The following is a 15,913-nucleotide window of genomic DNA, read 5'->3' on the forward strand; positions in this document are numbered from 1 at the left end:
AATCCGAAAATTAAACACGTTTAATACATAATATAATTATTTTTTTATTTAATAATATATTGTTTATTAACACGTACAGTAATAACTAGATCTATCAAAATCGCAAAAGTGCGATAATTATATGCTTAAATTTAAGATAATATAAAATTCTTAACTTAAAAACAAGAAGACAGATGTTATTGCACGTTCAGGTATATCATTTTATTATCACACAGCAAGTGCAATCAATAATCAACATGTGCTGCATAGGAACATAAAGAAGCAAAGTTGAAGATAATTTCATTAAGGTCAAAGAGAATGCACGGTTGTTTGATGTGATCATTTATTAATTTTTTTCCAACAAAACATTATTATAATGTTCAATTCTAGACCTGAATAACACTAATAAAATGTATATACACATATATTTTGGAGCAACTTTTAACATAGATTTTCGTTTATATATCAAATTATTCATCTTTTTCTGATTTTTTGTGGCAATTTTAATTCTATAAACTGTAGATTTGTGTGCAAATTGAGGGCGCTATTTACATATACTTTTAATTCAAATTAGCCAAATAATACGACTCATACCTTACATTTCATGATAAAAAGTTTTTGAAAATACCCTTGTCACTTGTTAGTCTGTTTGCTGATGTTATAGCACCGTTTTACAAATGTCTATCTCTTGTAAAGATGCAAACAAGATTTTGGATAAATAGCGCCATCATTGTTCAACTTTTCTTTAAAATGACTCAGTTTTACATGTCATCAAACAACCGTGAATGTTAGACAGATGATATCATTTCTGTAATAGCCTTAATATCAGCTCCTTGTCCCTTTTTACAATCTTGTTTGAAATGTAGCACATTGTGTTTTATTTGTTCATGACGAAAACCTGACCCTCCTTGTACAACATCACGTCTCCTACAATATGATTCGTAAAGATGCTGTAATCGAGGTTCTGTAAATAAGATCATTGCTGCCAGCAAACCGAAGCCTCCTGCCGTCGTTAATGATGCACGGTAACTGCCTGTCAAATCTACCAGGTATCCTATTAGGAATAAAAGATGGAATAGAATTGAAGACAGTTGTTTGTTTTCAGTTTGGAAAATTCAAGGCATTCTCAACTTCGAGTATTCCTTCCTAAAGCCGACGAACGAAGAACTCGTTATTTAAACAACAACGTAATACAATACAATGTATGCCTCAGAAATGCGCAATATTTTTGGAAGAGATGCAGATTTAAAACATACTGAGATTTTTTAAATATATCTGAAGAATCTTGCTTTCTAACTGTTGAATACCTTTTTCAAATGTTTGATCCCTGTTTGGCAAAAAAATCTGACCCCCCCCCCTTCATATTGATGATTTGCCTTTTGACTTATAACTCATATCGCAAATAGCCAAATTTCAGGAAGTTTAAATTTTGACCACTTTGCTGACCTTAAACTGACCCTTAGCCCTTAAAGCATATTGATGATAACATTATCAGTGTTGTAGTCGAGTCCTCATCATCCGAGTCCGAGTCCGAGTCCGAGTCCTTGGTGTCCGAGTCCAAGTCCGAGTCCGAGTCCCTGCCAATTTCTGATGTCCGAGTCCGAGTCCGAGTCCGAGTCCTCAATGTTCGAGTCCGAGTCCGAGTCCGAGTCCTTATGTATCAAATTCAAGCCCCGGGGTTTTCACCAATACTTTGTCAACGTAGGCCTATACTTAACCAGAATTTTAGTTCTATATTATTTTTTTCCATGGCATAATATGTAAACGTTTCCGTACTGTTTTCTATAAGCCTTTTAAAGCGCTTTATTTGAAAGGTACCCCATAATGCCTAAAATTGCTTGTTCCCCCCTCTCGGTTTGCCAAAAATGGCTTCCACCCTCCCTTTCGATCGGCCAAAAAATTCTTACCCACAATTTTACCTTCCCCCAATACCATAATTTTTGCTCAGCCCCTTGGTAGCATACCTTGGAAACAGAATAATCACAGTAACTTATTAGGTTTGTGTTTTAAAGAGGCAAAAGATGCATTATGACAATAAATATATGACGTCAGCACCCGGGGTCAGTACCAAACTTCAGGTGCCAAACGAAGGGGTGTTGGATCTGGCTGTAGGCCTAAGCAGTAAGTCTATTATTCCGGGGGTCAAGCAAGGGTCTTGTTCAGGCTCTCCGGCAGTTCCTTAAGACCCACATTTGCATCATGCTCCAGTTCATTGAGCCTAACACTCTGAAAATGGTAGCTCTTTAGCTCAAATTTGGAAACATTTTGAAATTTCACCCAATTTTAGTTCACAGACCTCCACAAAAATGTTGAAATTTCAGTTCATCAAGCCCCTATTTTGACCACAAAGTTCGGCACAAGTTCAACACACCCCTACCAAAATGTATCTTTCTAGACTTGTGTCTAACAAAGCAGTCATGTCAAAACAAATGATTATGATTAAAATCCATTTATATATAAAGATATAACTGAAAGCAATCTTGCTTTTTAGTTGTACTTTTATTTACAAACTGAATTTATTTGCATGCAAAATTACTTAAATTAATCACGTGATGTGATCATTGATCAAGCAAGGAAGTTTACAATGAACGAAAATGAAAGACCTAAAAAGACCCTTTTTTGCTGGACTCGAGGAGGACTCGGAGCCGAGTCCCCGAGTCCTTGGGGTCCGAGTCCGAGTCCGAGTCCGAGTCATTAGCTCCCGAGTCCAAGTCCGAGTCCGAGTCCTTGAAAAAAGGACTCGAGTCCGGACTCGAGTCCGAGTCCGAGTCCCGAGTCCTCCAACACTGAACATTATGCACGAAGTGAGCACGTTACAATGAAAACCGTGCATTGATTTTGTCTAAATGCACGGGCGGGCACCCCACGTACTACGCGCAGTACTTCTCGGACGTGTGCATTTTTCTTGCGGGCTGATGCATTTATATTTATATGTGGTGGGATCTGTATGAGGTGTATTTCGGTATGGCCGCTTTGGGTGTGGGGTTGTATTATAGGTGTGAAAAATTTTTAAAATCAGGCTGCGCAGTAACAATCTGCAATTTTTGGCAGTTCGAAAGGCTTTTTGATATGTAAGAAAAGGCATATATGCAAAAGAGAGGTGAGTTTTAGCTGGCCGGAGGAAAACAATTTTGATAGACCGAGAGGGTGCAATGTTTTTTAGCATATCGTGAGGGTGATCGAGTAAGGATTTTGTTGCATGGCATTTTGAAATTTGTCCACCATATAGGCAGATAATTATTGTGCTGTCCCTTAGGGCAGCGTCTTAATAATTATTTCTTTTACCTGCAAGGAAAATACTAACAGAGCTTCCAAAGGCATAATTCGCATTGAACCACGACACTGCTCCAGGTGATTTATCCAACCCGACAAACTCTTTGGCAACGAAAATATATAAACAATGGCAGACTCCAGTGCTGAAGCCAAATGAAACTGAGATTGTAGCTAAAACAGCAAACGTATTACCAAGTGGTAACAGTAAAGCTAATATTCCTGATATTAAATATGACAAAGCATAGATACTCGATAACGTAAAGGGACTGTAGTCTACAAAAACTCCTGATGCAAATCTTCCAGTAGTCCCTCCAAGTCCAACAAAACTTAACAGATATGACGCTTCTGTTTTTGTCAAACCGTCTTGAACCGCTTTGGGAGCTAAGTATATGAATATAGGAGGAAAGGACATACCACACAGGAAACCTACGACAAAATATGCTACAAATCGAGCATTGGTATAAAATAAGGAGATGTCTAGTGAGTTCGCGATGCCTTGTAATGATTTCATGATGGTTGTAAAAATTGAATCATTAGGGTCAGAAGTTAGTCCGACAAAAGAGGTGTTTTCCGCATCAATTGTAACCATTACTTTCTGGTGTTTTCGCATATGCTTTTCTGAGGGTGATGGGCGTAACAGAGCTCCACAGACACATATATTGGTATAAATACCAGCTGCAATAAAAAGACATCCACGCCATCCAAATTCATCTAACAAATATCGGAAGGACAGAGGTATGATGAACATCCCAACACCAGAGCCACAGTTTGCTAAGCTGGTAGCTTTTCCAAGATGCTTGTCGAAATTGAAAAGAAGTACTGCCTGGGCGGATAAATATGCTATTCCCAAACCCACACCTGGAAAAAAATATATAAAAAAACATCATTGAGAAATTGATATAAAATTTTAGGCCAGGAGGTATGATGATTGCGACACTATGTCCCATATACAATATAAAATCATGGAGAACAATAGATTACCTAATTAACGATGCTCCAAGATAATACAAATATCTTCTTTTTTTCTATGGGTGACCATTTAAGTCAAGCATCTGCTCTGTATGGTTTGCCCACTATGTTTATGTATTCAAATCATTTATTTATAATATCATATTATGTATCATGTATATATATGCATAGTAAAATAAACTGAAACTGAAACTGTAATGACGGTGTTGCGCACGAAATAGAAGCATGTGGAAAATCTCAGCCCAGTAAAATCATCGATCACAATGGGCCACACATCGAATGACAAACAACGCTCTAAAGTCACATATTTTCTCTAGAAATTCACAAAAAATTGCACGACAATTGGTATTTGTGAACGACACAGGAGCACGTTTTAGTATCGTTATGGAATATCTAGTAAAATTCCAACACACGAAGTAAATGGGTTGTGCTCCACTTGTTAACTGAGTCTGGTTACGTCCCAGGGGTTAAGTTCGCAAAAAAATTCAAAAATATTGAAAATGTGTAGCATTGTTGTCTTGTTGATATTTTGTGAGCTATTACAAAGATTTCTTTGAATTATTTTTCCAAAAACACACATCTTCTTGAAAATGAAAGACACTAAGCAGTATTTTTTATCCCCCGTTTTATTTACGTGGCATATGAGGCCATTTTGGATTTATGCAAATTAGGCACTACTTTTTCGGGGACTTTTGATATTTGTGTGAACATTTGGGATATGAACGCATGCAAAATGGATTGTGTTTCAATTAGTGTTGGGTGATTGTGTAATGTGACTAGCCTATGGATTGGAGGAGAGAAGATATCTTACACTTTCCATACATTTCTTCCATTTCAATTTCTGTACTTTTGTTGTGCTACATGGGTCGACAGTGACGACAGTGAAAAGAGCAAACCCAAATCTTCCAAAATATAATTAATTCTTGACTAGCGACCCATTTTCAGCCAGTCTATTCTCAAAATGAAAACAAAGGAAACCTGTACAAAGTAATGAGAGCATCATTTGTTGAAATGAGGGTATGTATTATGTTGCAAAGGATTCTGGGAAGAGTAAGACATCTTCTCTGTGTTTTGAGTTGAAAAATGGGGCCAATATCAAGATTTATTACTGCTTCGTGATCAATAGGGAAATAGGGCTCTTATTTACTATATACTAAGTATTGTCTGAACCCTTTTAAATAGTTATACAGGATTTTTAACTGACGGGAGTTTTTGTGTAAGCGAGTGAAGCAGGTTTTTAAACTACCCTGTCAGATTTTAATTTTCTTAATTTTCTTTAAAAGTTCTTGCAGGATATTTCATACATTATTAAGCCAACTTTAATCTAAAAACTGACGAAATTCGTTGAAATTTAAGCCAGTGATGACAAAAAAACAAACCGATAACGACCTTAGTGGTGTTTGTATCATATAATCGTTTTTCTAGGAGCTTGAAATTCAAAATAAAAGCCAACTTCACAATAGAGGCCATCAGCGTGACGTCATATGTCGCCATCTTGTGGGTACACGCTGTGATTGTCGTTCCATCTCCATGCGTGAATAGCAAGTAGTGTCCGACGCATTAACACATAGCTCATTTGTACCCACAAGATGGCGAAAGGCTGACGGCCTCTATACAAAAAGCCCTAGTAACCACCAGGCTGGTGATTGTAACCACTAACCTGCAACAACAAATGTGGCTATGATGTAATCCAGTGAGTCGACTAGCAGAGATGTAATCGTGAAGGAACAGGCTGCAATTAGACCTCCTACTATAGTGATGGTTCTAAAACTGAGTCGATGGGACAGAGATGACCCGAGAAGAGCTGCAATGTGAAATTAAAAAGTTATGGTATTAGGGTAGTTTAGGATTAAAACTAGAGTTATGATTCTGACCTTTGAAGATCCTTATAGAGTACCGAAGTGATGACGTCACAAAAAACTTTTTTTGCATTTCAGCGTTTTGAATACCATGTATCGGGGGAGCATGATGAAGCACATCCACAGTCCAAATTTGGTGGGAATCGGATCATGAGGGCCCGAGATATGGCCGCATGAATACATAATTAGCTCCATTGAAATTATTGTAAATTGGCATTGTTCCAAACAGTTATGAACCAGGTCAATTTACACCGATTTCAATGGGGCTAATTAGGTATTCATGCGGGCCCTCTTGATCCGATTCCCACCAAATTTGGACTGTGGATGTTTTTCATCATGTTCTACTGAAATATGGTCATAAAAATACTGAAATGCAAAAAAGACAATTTTATGACGTCACACTTCGGTACTCTGTTGTGTTTTTGGACTAATGACCTTCCAGCTTATTGACCTGTAAATCATCAAAATAATACGGCCATGTGTCAAAAGGTGGAGCCCTCTTTCGTGACATTCTTTTTCATAGTTGAAAACATCAATTTGGAGATGATTATACCATTTTATGTGCCAATTACAGGTATATAAAACATAGAAAACAAAAGAACATAGATTACACTGACCTAAATCTTCAGGGTGTACTAGAAGATATACAGGGTGTAACAATTAACTTTTTAATGAACATGTGGTATAGTTTGGGAGTGTATATTTCTTTTCAGGAGCATTTTCTCAATCTAAGACCACAAAATCAAAAAGAGCTTGAAAAAGCCCACCAGAAAATATATTATATAGGGTGCGATATATAGACGAATCCAATTTCACGCATTCCTACACCTCAATGGCAGCCATAGCTGGGTCTCCCCTTAGGTCTATCCCACCTAAAATGTGAAATGACACAGCCTTGGCGAGGATATTTAAACTGCATTCCATTCCATCATCCGTGTTACACGTAGACAAAGAATGATGAAAGTTTACAACACAATACAATTCAGCATCGATTTTTAAGCGGATTTAATCCACCCAATTTAATCCACCCAGTATATGACTGGCTGAATTCTGACCATCACCATAGTTGGATTCGTCTATACAGGGTGGTAACATTTTACTTCCATTATCAGACCTGATTAATTATTCAAAAGGTATAATTAGTGCTAATTAGTTGATAAAATACCTAACAGTAACTGCTTTCAGTTATAAATAATCTTTCCAAGCTAGAAAGAATACAATATCTGTTCGTTTGTCACTTTTAGACTAATTACTTGCAATTCAGAAAATTGACTGTTTTACATATGAGAAAAGACATGGTCTAGTTAATTGGATGAAATCACACAAAGTACATAGGTTGCTACGATTATCGACATCAAATTGGTATGAAATAATCATGGATTTAGTTTCAACTCAACATAAAAGGGAAAAACATATGTCATCAAACTGATATGAACTTTTTCCATAGACTTTCTAAAGGTATACATCTACTTTGAGTTTACTTCATATGTGATGCGATCAAGCAAAATCAGTTGGAACTCGGAAATGTTGACTTTGAGATATAGCAAAACAAAGGTAATATTTCCTTTTGTTTTCTGTTGTTTTGGAAACTCTTTAATTGCTCATATCTTTGGAACTAGGTGTTCAATTTCAACGGGATTTTCTGCAAGTTCCCGATTTCTAAATGCTTTTTACTATCCTATAAGAAACTAAAAATTAATATTTCCGAGTTCCGAATGATTTTGCTTGATCGTATCACATATTATGTTTTACCGATAAGATTTTTTCAGCTCGTTCTAATTATGAGGACATGAAAAACATTACGGAGATATTTACAAATAAAGGCTGCAACCCTGAGGAACAAACATATAAAAAAATAAAGTAAAGAGATTTAGTAAACAACTTACATGATGACCATAGGATTCCAATGAATACGGAGCCTACCAAGCTGATTTTTGTTGCACTCGCCGAAAAATACTCATTCCATTCTATAAAAAACAGTCCCAATGAAGAATACAAGCCTACAATGAGAACTCTTGTAATGAAACCACTCAGTATAACTCCGAAACCTCGAAACTTGCTCGAATTTTTCGCCATTGAGTTGAATTTGAATACCGAACTTTAGGAATGACAATATAAGTTTTTTGCAGTGTCCGCTTGCGAGATTATCCATGTAAACTGAATATAAAATCTGATCAAAATAAATTACACACATGTATTATCATAAAATATACACATTATGTGTATCAAAAATACACCGTAGTATGGCATGATCTTGTCCTTTCAGATACGCATGATAACCCAATGATAATGAACATTTAGCAAGTAATTCACGCTACCACCCTAAGCCATGCTAATCTAAATTGCCTATTTCCCTAAAATGAAAAAAAAAAAATGAAAACGGAAACACAATTTTTTTTCCATCTGGTGGACTCGGACTCAAGCACAGTGCTTTTAAATTTCCAATGCACTTACCAGCATTATGACAGAACACATAGAGTGTTAGACCGCTCAACGACTTCATGAGTGGAACTGGAAACTATATACACCACTCCAACATACATTGTATACATGTACCAGGAATTGGGTTAAACAGTGGCAAACGCACCATATTTGGGAGGAACTATTATGATTTTTACCTGTTAAACATTAATACCGTAAACGTTCGCCTAATGGCGCTCCTGGGCTCCATTGCCTAGGGGTAAATTTCATGTGCAAATAGAGGGTTCTCTCTTCTGAAATCCCGACAAGAATTAAGGTTCCGTGTCCTTATTTGCTGGTGGAAATTTTACGGGAGGACACTTTTAGGTTGTTCCTAAAATTCCACTTATGTCAAGGGAGCCCATAGCGCCATTAGGCGAACGTTTACGGTATATGTAGGCATATATTGATAACGGTATGTTTTCTTTTCACATTACGTTGTCCAAGCGCAGTTAGCCTAGCAATGCCTTGTCTCTTTACAGTCTATAAGAGCTGTGTGAGCTTCTAGATGGTGACTATTGGAAAATACGGCATCTGTGAACGGTTTTTGTCAAATCCCCGAATGTTCCCTCCATCTAATCAGAAAAGTTTTTATAGCGAACGAAAGCTAACACTTCCAGCTAAAAAACACTTTCTTTTCATTACGTCAACAGATGACGCAATTCAATGTTTATAGGAAGGCGAATGTGCTAAATCTGTTGATAACGGTGTTTTCACGCAGCATTTTTGCCCAAGATGTAGATTTTAAAAGTCAAAACCATGGTTGATCCTTAAAATATTCTGCAAATTTTATGTTATTAAATGAAAGAGCATACTTAACTTCATTGTAATGAGCAATGGTCAATTCTCTTTTAATTGCAAGTCTTGTGCAAAAAAATTACTATTTTCACCTGTTTTGTCATACAGTTGTAAAGCCATGAACAATGCCTTTGCTTAAAGAGCGCTTAGAAATTGACATGCGTCTGAAGTGTACTGTGCAGCATCCATTAAGGTTATTAATTATTTTAAATTGTTGTGATTTGGTAGTTCACAGCATCTTACGAATGGTAGTGAGCTTTGGCAAACACTGCATTGCTCAATTCATAGCGAGCGTGTAGAAGAATTAAAATACCACAGATATACTTTTATAGGTGCTGCGGTTCTTGAGTTACGTTGTAAAGGGCTGAAACAACAACACCTTTGTAAAACATACATAAATAATTAACAACAATAAATCAAGCAAGTTTGCAAAGTATACGATTTGTAGAATGAACTTTTGCAAAACATCAAAGTGTTAATTTTCAATAATATGTTGATCTAGATAATGAAAACTGATTTTTAGGTTGCTTCGACCAACAATGCCTCGTCTACCCTTAACACGTTGCCAGTGCTCAATGCAATGACCAAAGGCCAATACATGTATGTGAAGTATCGATCATTCCACTTTACACAAAAGTTAATTTAAGAAATTAAAAGATTATTAAAAAATGACACAGTAATCTTCCCTAGCTGTGCATTAAATTAGCGTTATTTTATTTTATTCTGGCAACACTATTAGAAGCTTTTCAGCATGGCGTGCTATTGTGTACGTGCAGTTTTATGACACTGAAATTCCTTGATAGTTTTGGTCGTTACGGATGAAATGCGTTATTGTATATAGTTTTGTTCTTTCTTTTTTTTTCTTTTCTTTTCTTTTTAACCAGGTCACTGAACAAACAAAAAACGCAAATAAATAAGACAAATGTCTGATACTTGACGTGGTATTGGTATAACCATTGAATATGTAATGTTCAGTTATAAAATGATGATAGGTCAAAGGCCGCGCGATTCTGACACTGTGATAAACGTAACACGGAGAAACAAGCAGGTTAAGGGTACTTGCCCATCAATTTCATTCAGGGGCGTGTTTGAAAAACGGCACAGCGCATTAGTAAAAAGAATAAAAAATACTAAAATTTTCACCGGGGCATACTGCAGTTACTGTCCGTTTTCCTATACACAATACACAGTGCTCTCACCATTGAGCTGTGACCTCTACAAATCGTGCCACGTTAAAAGGATAGGCAATTGCCTAGTTAACGTCAATGTGTGAAAAATAACCGGCCAATATTAAAAGTACTCTCAAAAACTTCTAGCAAATATATTTCTCTAACATGACCTAAAATTACAGCTAGGTTAGATGTTCAGAAATATTCGTACTTTGGTAAAACAGTGAGTGAGGGCAAGGCATAGCTAGCCAAATCCCGTGTTAATTGAATGGAGATTTGACCGAAAATTTTGGTAAACGGACCGCTCACTTCTGAAGAATGCCACACGAAAACGGTACAAGCTACATTTAAAGTACTCTCTGTTCGATCATCATGATTAGCTTTTTAAATAGTATGCCGAAATTTGGTACTGTAGGTAATTGACAAAGGGTCGTACTTCGCTGATGAGTAAGTGACAGTGAACATGAAAATCAGGGCCCATAACCCAAGTTAGTAGCTAGTTAGTGGAGGCCGTCACGGGACTGATTATTGATTATTGAAGTGCCTTATTAATAGATACGCACGATTTAGGGCAAGAAAAAAAAAAAACCAGGACACTTTTGGAGACATCATCATCATCATCATCATCATCATCATCATCATCATCACCATCATCATCATCGACATCATCATCATCATCACTTTCTACATTTTTTCTAAACAACATAGGGCCTACCGTTTTAATAAGATTTTTTCTTGAAATGCATGTAACTATAATTATTGTTTAGAGCGTGATGAAATAAAACATCACGATTTTCATCACAAAACAAATATAATGCATAAGAAATCGTTTGTTTTAGAGCGTGATGATGAAATAAAACATCACGGTTTTCATCACGAAACAAAGTAATACATAAGAAATCGTTTGTTTTAAAGCGTGATGAAATAAAACATCACGATTTTCATCACAAAACAAAGTAATAGGCCTACAAAAGAAATACATTTTTCGAGAGTGATTAAATAAAACATCACGATTTTCATCACGGAACAAAGTAATACATAAGACATCGTTTGTTTGATTGCAATCAACCGCGACAGTTCGTCTCACACACATAACAATGCACTGCGATCAAATAGGTTGATGACAACATTTGATTGAATGGACTGCACTGCGCCATGATTACGTGCACCGGTTCAAATCCTTTGTTTGGAGCCAATCAATAATTTCACGTACAGCCTCTATGCAAATTAGAGTTTACACACGCTGCAGCTGGGGTAATCGACCGAAGCTGGTTGCCGTTAGTGATCGAATGCATGAGCTTATTTGCTTTATTGAATCGATTTACTGGATTAATTTCCTGTTAACTGGGTTTAATGCCACAAAGGTCGAATCGGGCTTGCCATGGACCATAAGTGCATCATGGTTCGAACCACTGCCAATTGCACTATGAATGCTAAAGATGCCTACTGTGCCACGGTAACTGTGTTTAACATTCGGCGATTTTAAAAGATATACATATCAACACGTTTCTAGTGTATATTGAAAATCAGATTTTGGTAGGAATACGGTCATAGAAAGACATATGACTCTACTTGTCGGTTTGTTTTTCATTTAATACAAATTAATTTTGATGAATTGAACTGGTACACTCTTAGGACTCGTGATAAACGACGATTAAAGCCATATTATAACATTTCTTTAAAAATAGATTAGTATTAATTTTCAATAAAATGTTAGCATTTACTGTCAGATATGTCCCCTTTTAATTTTGAGCCGAACAAGTGAGGTAAAGCAAAGAAAATCGGAATTTACAACTAGCGCCAATGCATGTCACGCCGGCGGTTGTAATATGGTACGACCCTCTGGCGTGTGTGTGTGTCCCGCACGCCGTGTACGTAGGGGTGTGTTGACATCGCATACGCGTTCGACTAATATTTCAATCGTAATAATAAAACGCGGATTCAGGCGGTTTATTCAAAATCTCGGATTTTGACAAAACTACAGCACCTAAAGTCTTGATTTTTGCAGAAAATCTTTGTTTACTAAAGTATATTACAATCGTGTAAAAACCTGAATTTAACATTTTTTGAGGGCGTTCTCCTCAGCAAATGTTATAATATGGCTTTAATTTAGTAATAATAAAATGAAAACGCTGGGTCATTCACGACGTCATTTGTAATTCATGTCAAAACCTGGGGAGGACCACACACATCCGTGTTGCATGTGTACGTGCGCAATCGATACTCAATGATCCAGACAATAGCGTTTGAATATACCGCCCTTATGTCACTTGCGGGAAGATATACTATAGGCCTACCCTAATAGCTTACAATAGATACCCCACCGTAAATAGCTCTCTTCATTACCTCGCTGTCCCAGGTTATACGCGCAGCGTACGCACTTTTGAACCATATTTTGTTCAAAAATGATAGGAAGGGACTGTTTTCAGCTAAAATGTTGGTTATCAGCAGATGCTTGATGATACCGGAAAGTGTTGCAGAAAGGTAAGCGTACTCTTTATTTTTCAAAATATCACATATCAATGAATTTAAATTGGAAATCCAAAAAGGAAATGTCAGGTCAAAATTTTCACCTTAGAATTATTGTGATATAAAATCAAACCAAATTTAGGCTCCGCAAACAACGTCCAATTATTCCCATTGGTGTTTGCTACACGAGCATATAATAAATTACGATTTAGGGCTAATTTTGAAGAGTTAATGCCTCGAGTTTCAAAATACACCGAGTGACGTTTTTTGATCAAAAACATCGACAATTCAAGACACTGTAAAAACAAATCAAGAATTTTCTGGGATAATTGCAACTAAGTATAATGAAAGTTATGATCTACGCTACCAGATGCATCATTAATTTCCTGACTATGATATTTAGTTGTGGGAAAAGATTACTTTAATGTTTTGGCGGGATTATTTCCCGCCAAAAAATTCAACCAAAAAGAGCATGTAGCCTTAACTGATAGCCTAGTCTTAAATTCCAATTTAAAACACCCACAAAAACGTTACATTATACATAGGATGGGCAAAATGAATTTTATTTGAAACTATTTACACATCCAAAAACAGGTAAAAGATACATTGATGCGGTAAAATGGAATATTGTCACAGTTATTTTGCCTTATCGTCAGTTTTTACACCCATGCGCATTTTGGCCACGGTTGTTCGATGTATATAGAATTGGCGTCATTATTAAGAAAATGCAAACTATAGATGGCGCTATTTATCATAAATCATATTTTTTTAATTTGCAACATGTACTTAATGCCCAAACTTCAACAATATGTTACCATGGTTACAAAACAAGTTACTGGAGAAACCAAAAAAATAGCATTAGGCAAACATGACACTTATTGATTGTATTGAATTTTACTTTGTCGTCACGGTAATTTCTTCAGCTACTACATAAGTTTTGTTTCAATACATTCGTTGGTCGACAAGCGAATATATGGCCAATTAGTGTAAAGTAGTCCTAAAAACTTGAATGAAAACCGTCTGGTCGGTGCTCTTAAAATAGGGCATTTGGAAGTGGTATTTTAATTTTTGATTTTGAAATAACTGTCATATTTTTTATTTACTGATGTCAATTAAGTGAAAGAAAAACATGAAAAACTTTGCTTTTATTCTGAAATATTTGACAATAAGCATGAAAAAAATCATTTTTCGCGGTACAAACTTAATTTGCTGATTAGGAAAGACGCCAAGTAAAATTTTTCTGTAGTAAAATAAAATGCACTTCCTAATCATGAAAGTCGATTTTATGCAATATGCAGGAAAATGTCAGAAGTGGCCCAACTCGTTTTCTGGACGATTTAGTTAATTGAGCGTAGCGTTTTGAGCCCGAAATGGTAAAGAAACGAAGTACAGTTTTTCTGATTCCAGTGCATATAATATTGGGTCCATCTTCAATAATATTGTTGCCATGAACTCTATTATTTTTTGACTGAGAAGCGGTATTACAATTGTATAATTTTTATTGTTACAGTCTGTCCGGGTGTCCCAAAAAAAGGTTACATGTAGATTTTTGAAAACAATCTAACTTAATGTTAACAAATATAAATGTAATTTTCATGACATAATCTATGTACCCCTTACTAGTACCCCTGTGAATGTCAAGTTCACAACGTGCGTATTTAGCTCATGAGCAAGCTGTTTACATGTTCACGTGACATAATGTAACCCGAGGTTCGCTGCCCGCACACTGCGTACAGTGCATTTGGCGGGTCATGTAGGTCCAGCCATAGCATGGCAGACGCAGTGAATTTGTTCAACAGATAATGAAACTTGTTCAGTTTTACCTCGAGTGTTCGGTCAGAAAATTGACAATATTCTTACAGTATACGCAGCGATTTCAACTCAACAAAACCCGAACCAAAGCCTAAATGCAAATTGTTATTAATTTTGTTTCATGGCAGGATATGCAGCGTGCAGAAATGCCTTCACCAAAAAGTGTTCCTCTCTAATGACCATCTTTATTTTTACTAACAAACGTCAAGAAGCTCTATAAGAGATGTGCAATATCAATTGTCAATGTGGTTCTTTAGTGCAAAAAAGTTTTTCAACCATGAAAAAAAAGAGAGAAAGAAAAAGTAATTAGAAACAACAGAACAAAAAAGATGTGCTTGTGTTCAACTTTCGTTGTGCGATATTTTGATGATTAGTCACTCTTGACACGCCTGTCATCTTGCGCTCATAAGTTAAATTGCTTTTAAGATACAGATTTGAAACTTCACAGACAATTACATGAAGGATGGATAAAGAATGCCTGAAAAAATGACAGTGTTTTGTTGTACCATCGCAAAATGCGGTTCATTTTCTACATGTAACCTTTTTATGGGACACCTTGTACTTGGATTTAAAATACTATAAAATTTGTTACCTAGAATAAACAGACAGATGTTACTTTTACACGTAACATTTCAGAGATACCTTATTATTATCAAAAAGAACCCAACAAAAGTGCCATTGACCAGGGATGCGAGACAAAGTCCCTGCATTGACAATCATACATTTCTTATTTTAATATAGGGATTTTTTATGACATTGCGCCTTGTTATTTTTAACATTAAAGCAAACATATGATGGTATCATTTTGTTTTGTAGTCTTATTGGTGTTATCATACAACAAGTTACAACTAAATGTCCCGCGCGAAATCACGACGTAGTACCATCGCTAGAGGGCCAAGCACATCAAATACTCGCCGGAATCATTTGTGACCAGCTCCAACAAAAACCAGGAACAAATCGCCAGGCATGTTTTTGAGTTATTGGCCTTTAAAGATGACATTCCCATAAAAATATTCAAATTTTGGAATTCTTAATTTCATAGTATTTGACCTTGGAACTGAGTGGACTTTCAAATCCTTGAAAGTACAAGGTGTCCCATAAAAAGATTGCATGTAGAAAATGAAC

At 36.2% G+C, this 15,913-nt stretch overlaps 1 protein-coding gene across 3 annotated transcripts; it reads right to left on the minus strand.

The window, feature by feature from the left end:
* Nucleotides 1-86: 86 nt before the first annotated feature.
* LOC140162982 (monocarboxylate transporter 12-like) lies at nucleotides 87-8,315 on the minus strand. 3 transcript variants are annotated; one of them, XM_072186308.1, is made up of 4 exons: nucleotides 7,967-8,311; nucleotides 5,882-6,025; nucleotides 3,265-4,110; nucleotides 87-1,033 (listed from the first exon to the last, which is right to left on the minus strand). In XM_072186308.1, the coding sequence occupies exons 1-4, from the start codon at nucleotides 8,154-8,156 to the stop codon at nucleotides 768-770; spliced, it is 1,446 nt and encodes a 481-aa protein (XP_072042409.1). In that variant the 5' UTR covers nucleotides 8,157-8,311; the 3' UTR covers nucleotides 87-767. The 3 variants fall into 3 exon arrangements, with proteins under 3 accessions (XP_072042409.1, XP_072042411.1, XP_072042410.1); XM_072186310.1 differs by having other exon boundaries at nucleotides 3,925-4,110; nucleotides 7,967-8,310; XM_072186309.1 differs by having other exon boundaries at nucleotides 916-1,033; nucleotides 3,284-4,110; nucleotides 7,967-8,315.
* Nucleotides 8,316-15,913: the final 7,598 nt, after the last annotated feature.

Source organism: Amphiura filiformis, chromosome 10 (genome assembly GCF_039555335.1).
Source record: "Amphiura filiformis chromosome 10, Afil_fr2py, whole genome shotgun sequence".
Lineage (NCBI taxonomy): Eukaryota > Metazoa > Echinodermata > Ophiuroidea > Amphilepidida > Amphiuridae > Amphiura > Amphiura filiformis.

Bases quoted from the DNA above. Each gene is read 5' to 3' on its own strand.
- LOC140162982 (XM_072186308.1), bottom strand. From the start codon at position 8,156: ATGGCGAAAAATTCGAGCAAGTTTCGAGGTTTCGGAGTTATACTGAGT. The intron at 6,026-7,966 runs GTAAGTTGTTTA...TTCACATTGCAG, and splicing joins TGGAATCCTATGGTCATCAT to CTCTTCTCGGGTCATCTCTG. The intron at 1,034-3,264 runs GTAAAAGAAATA...TATTCCTAATAG, and splicing joins TGTTAGTATTTTCCTTGCAG to GATACCTGGTAGATTTGACA.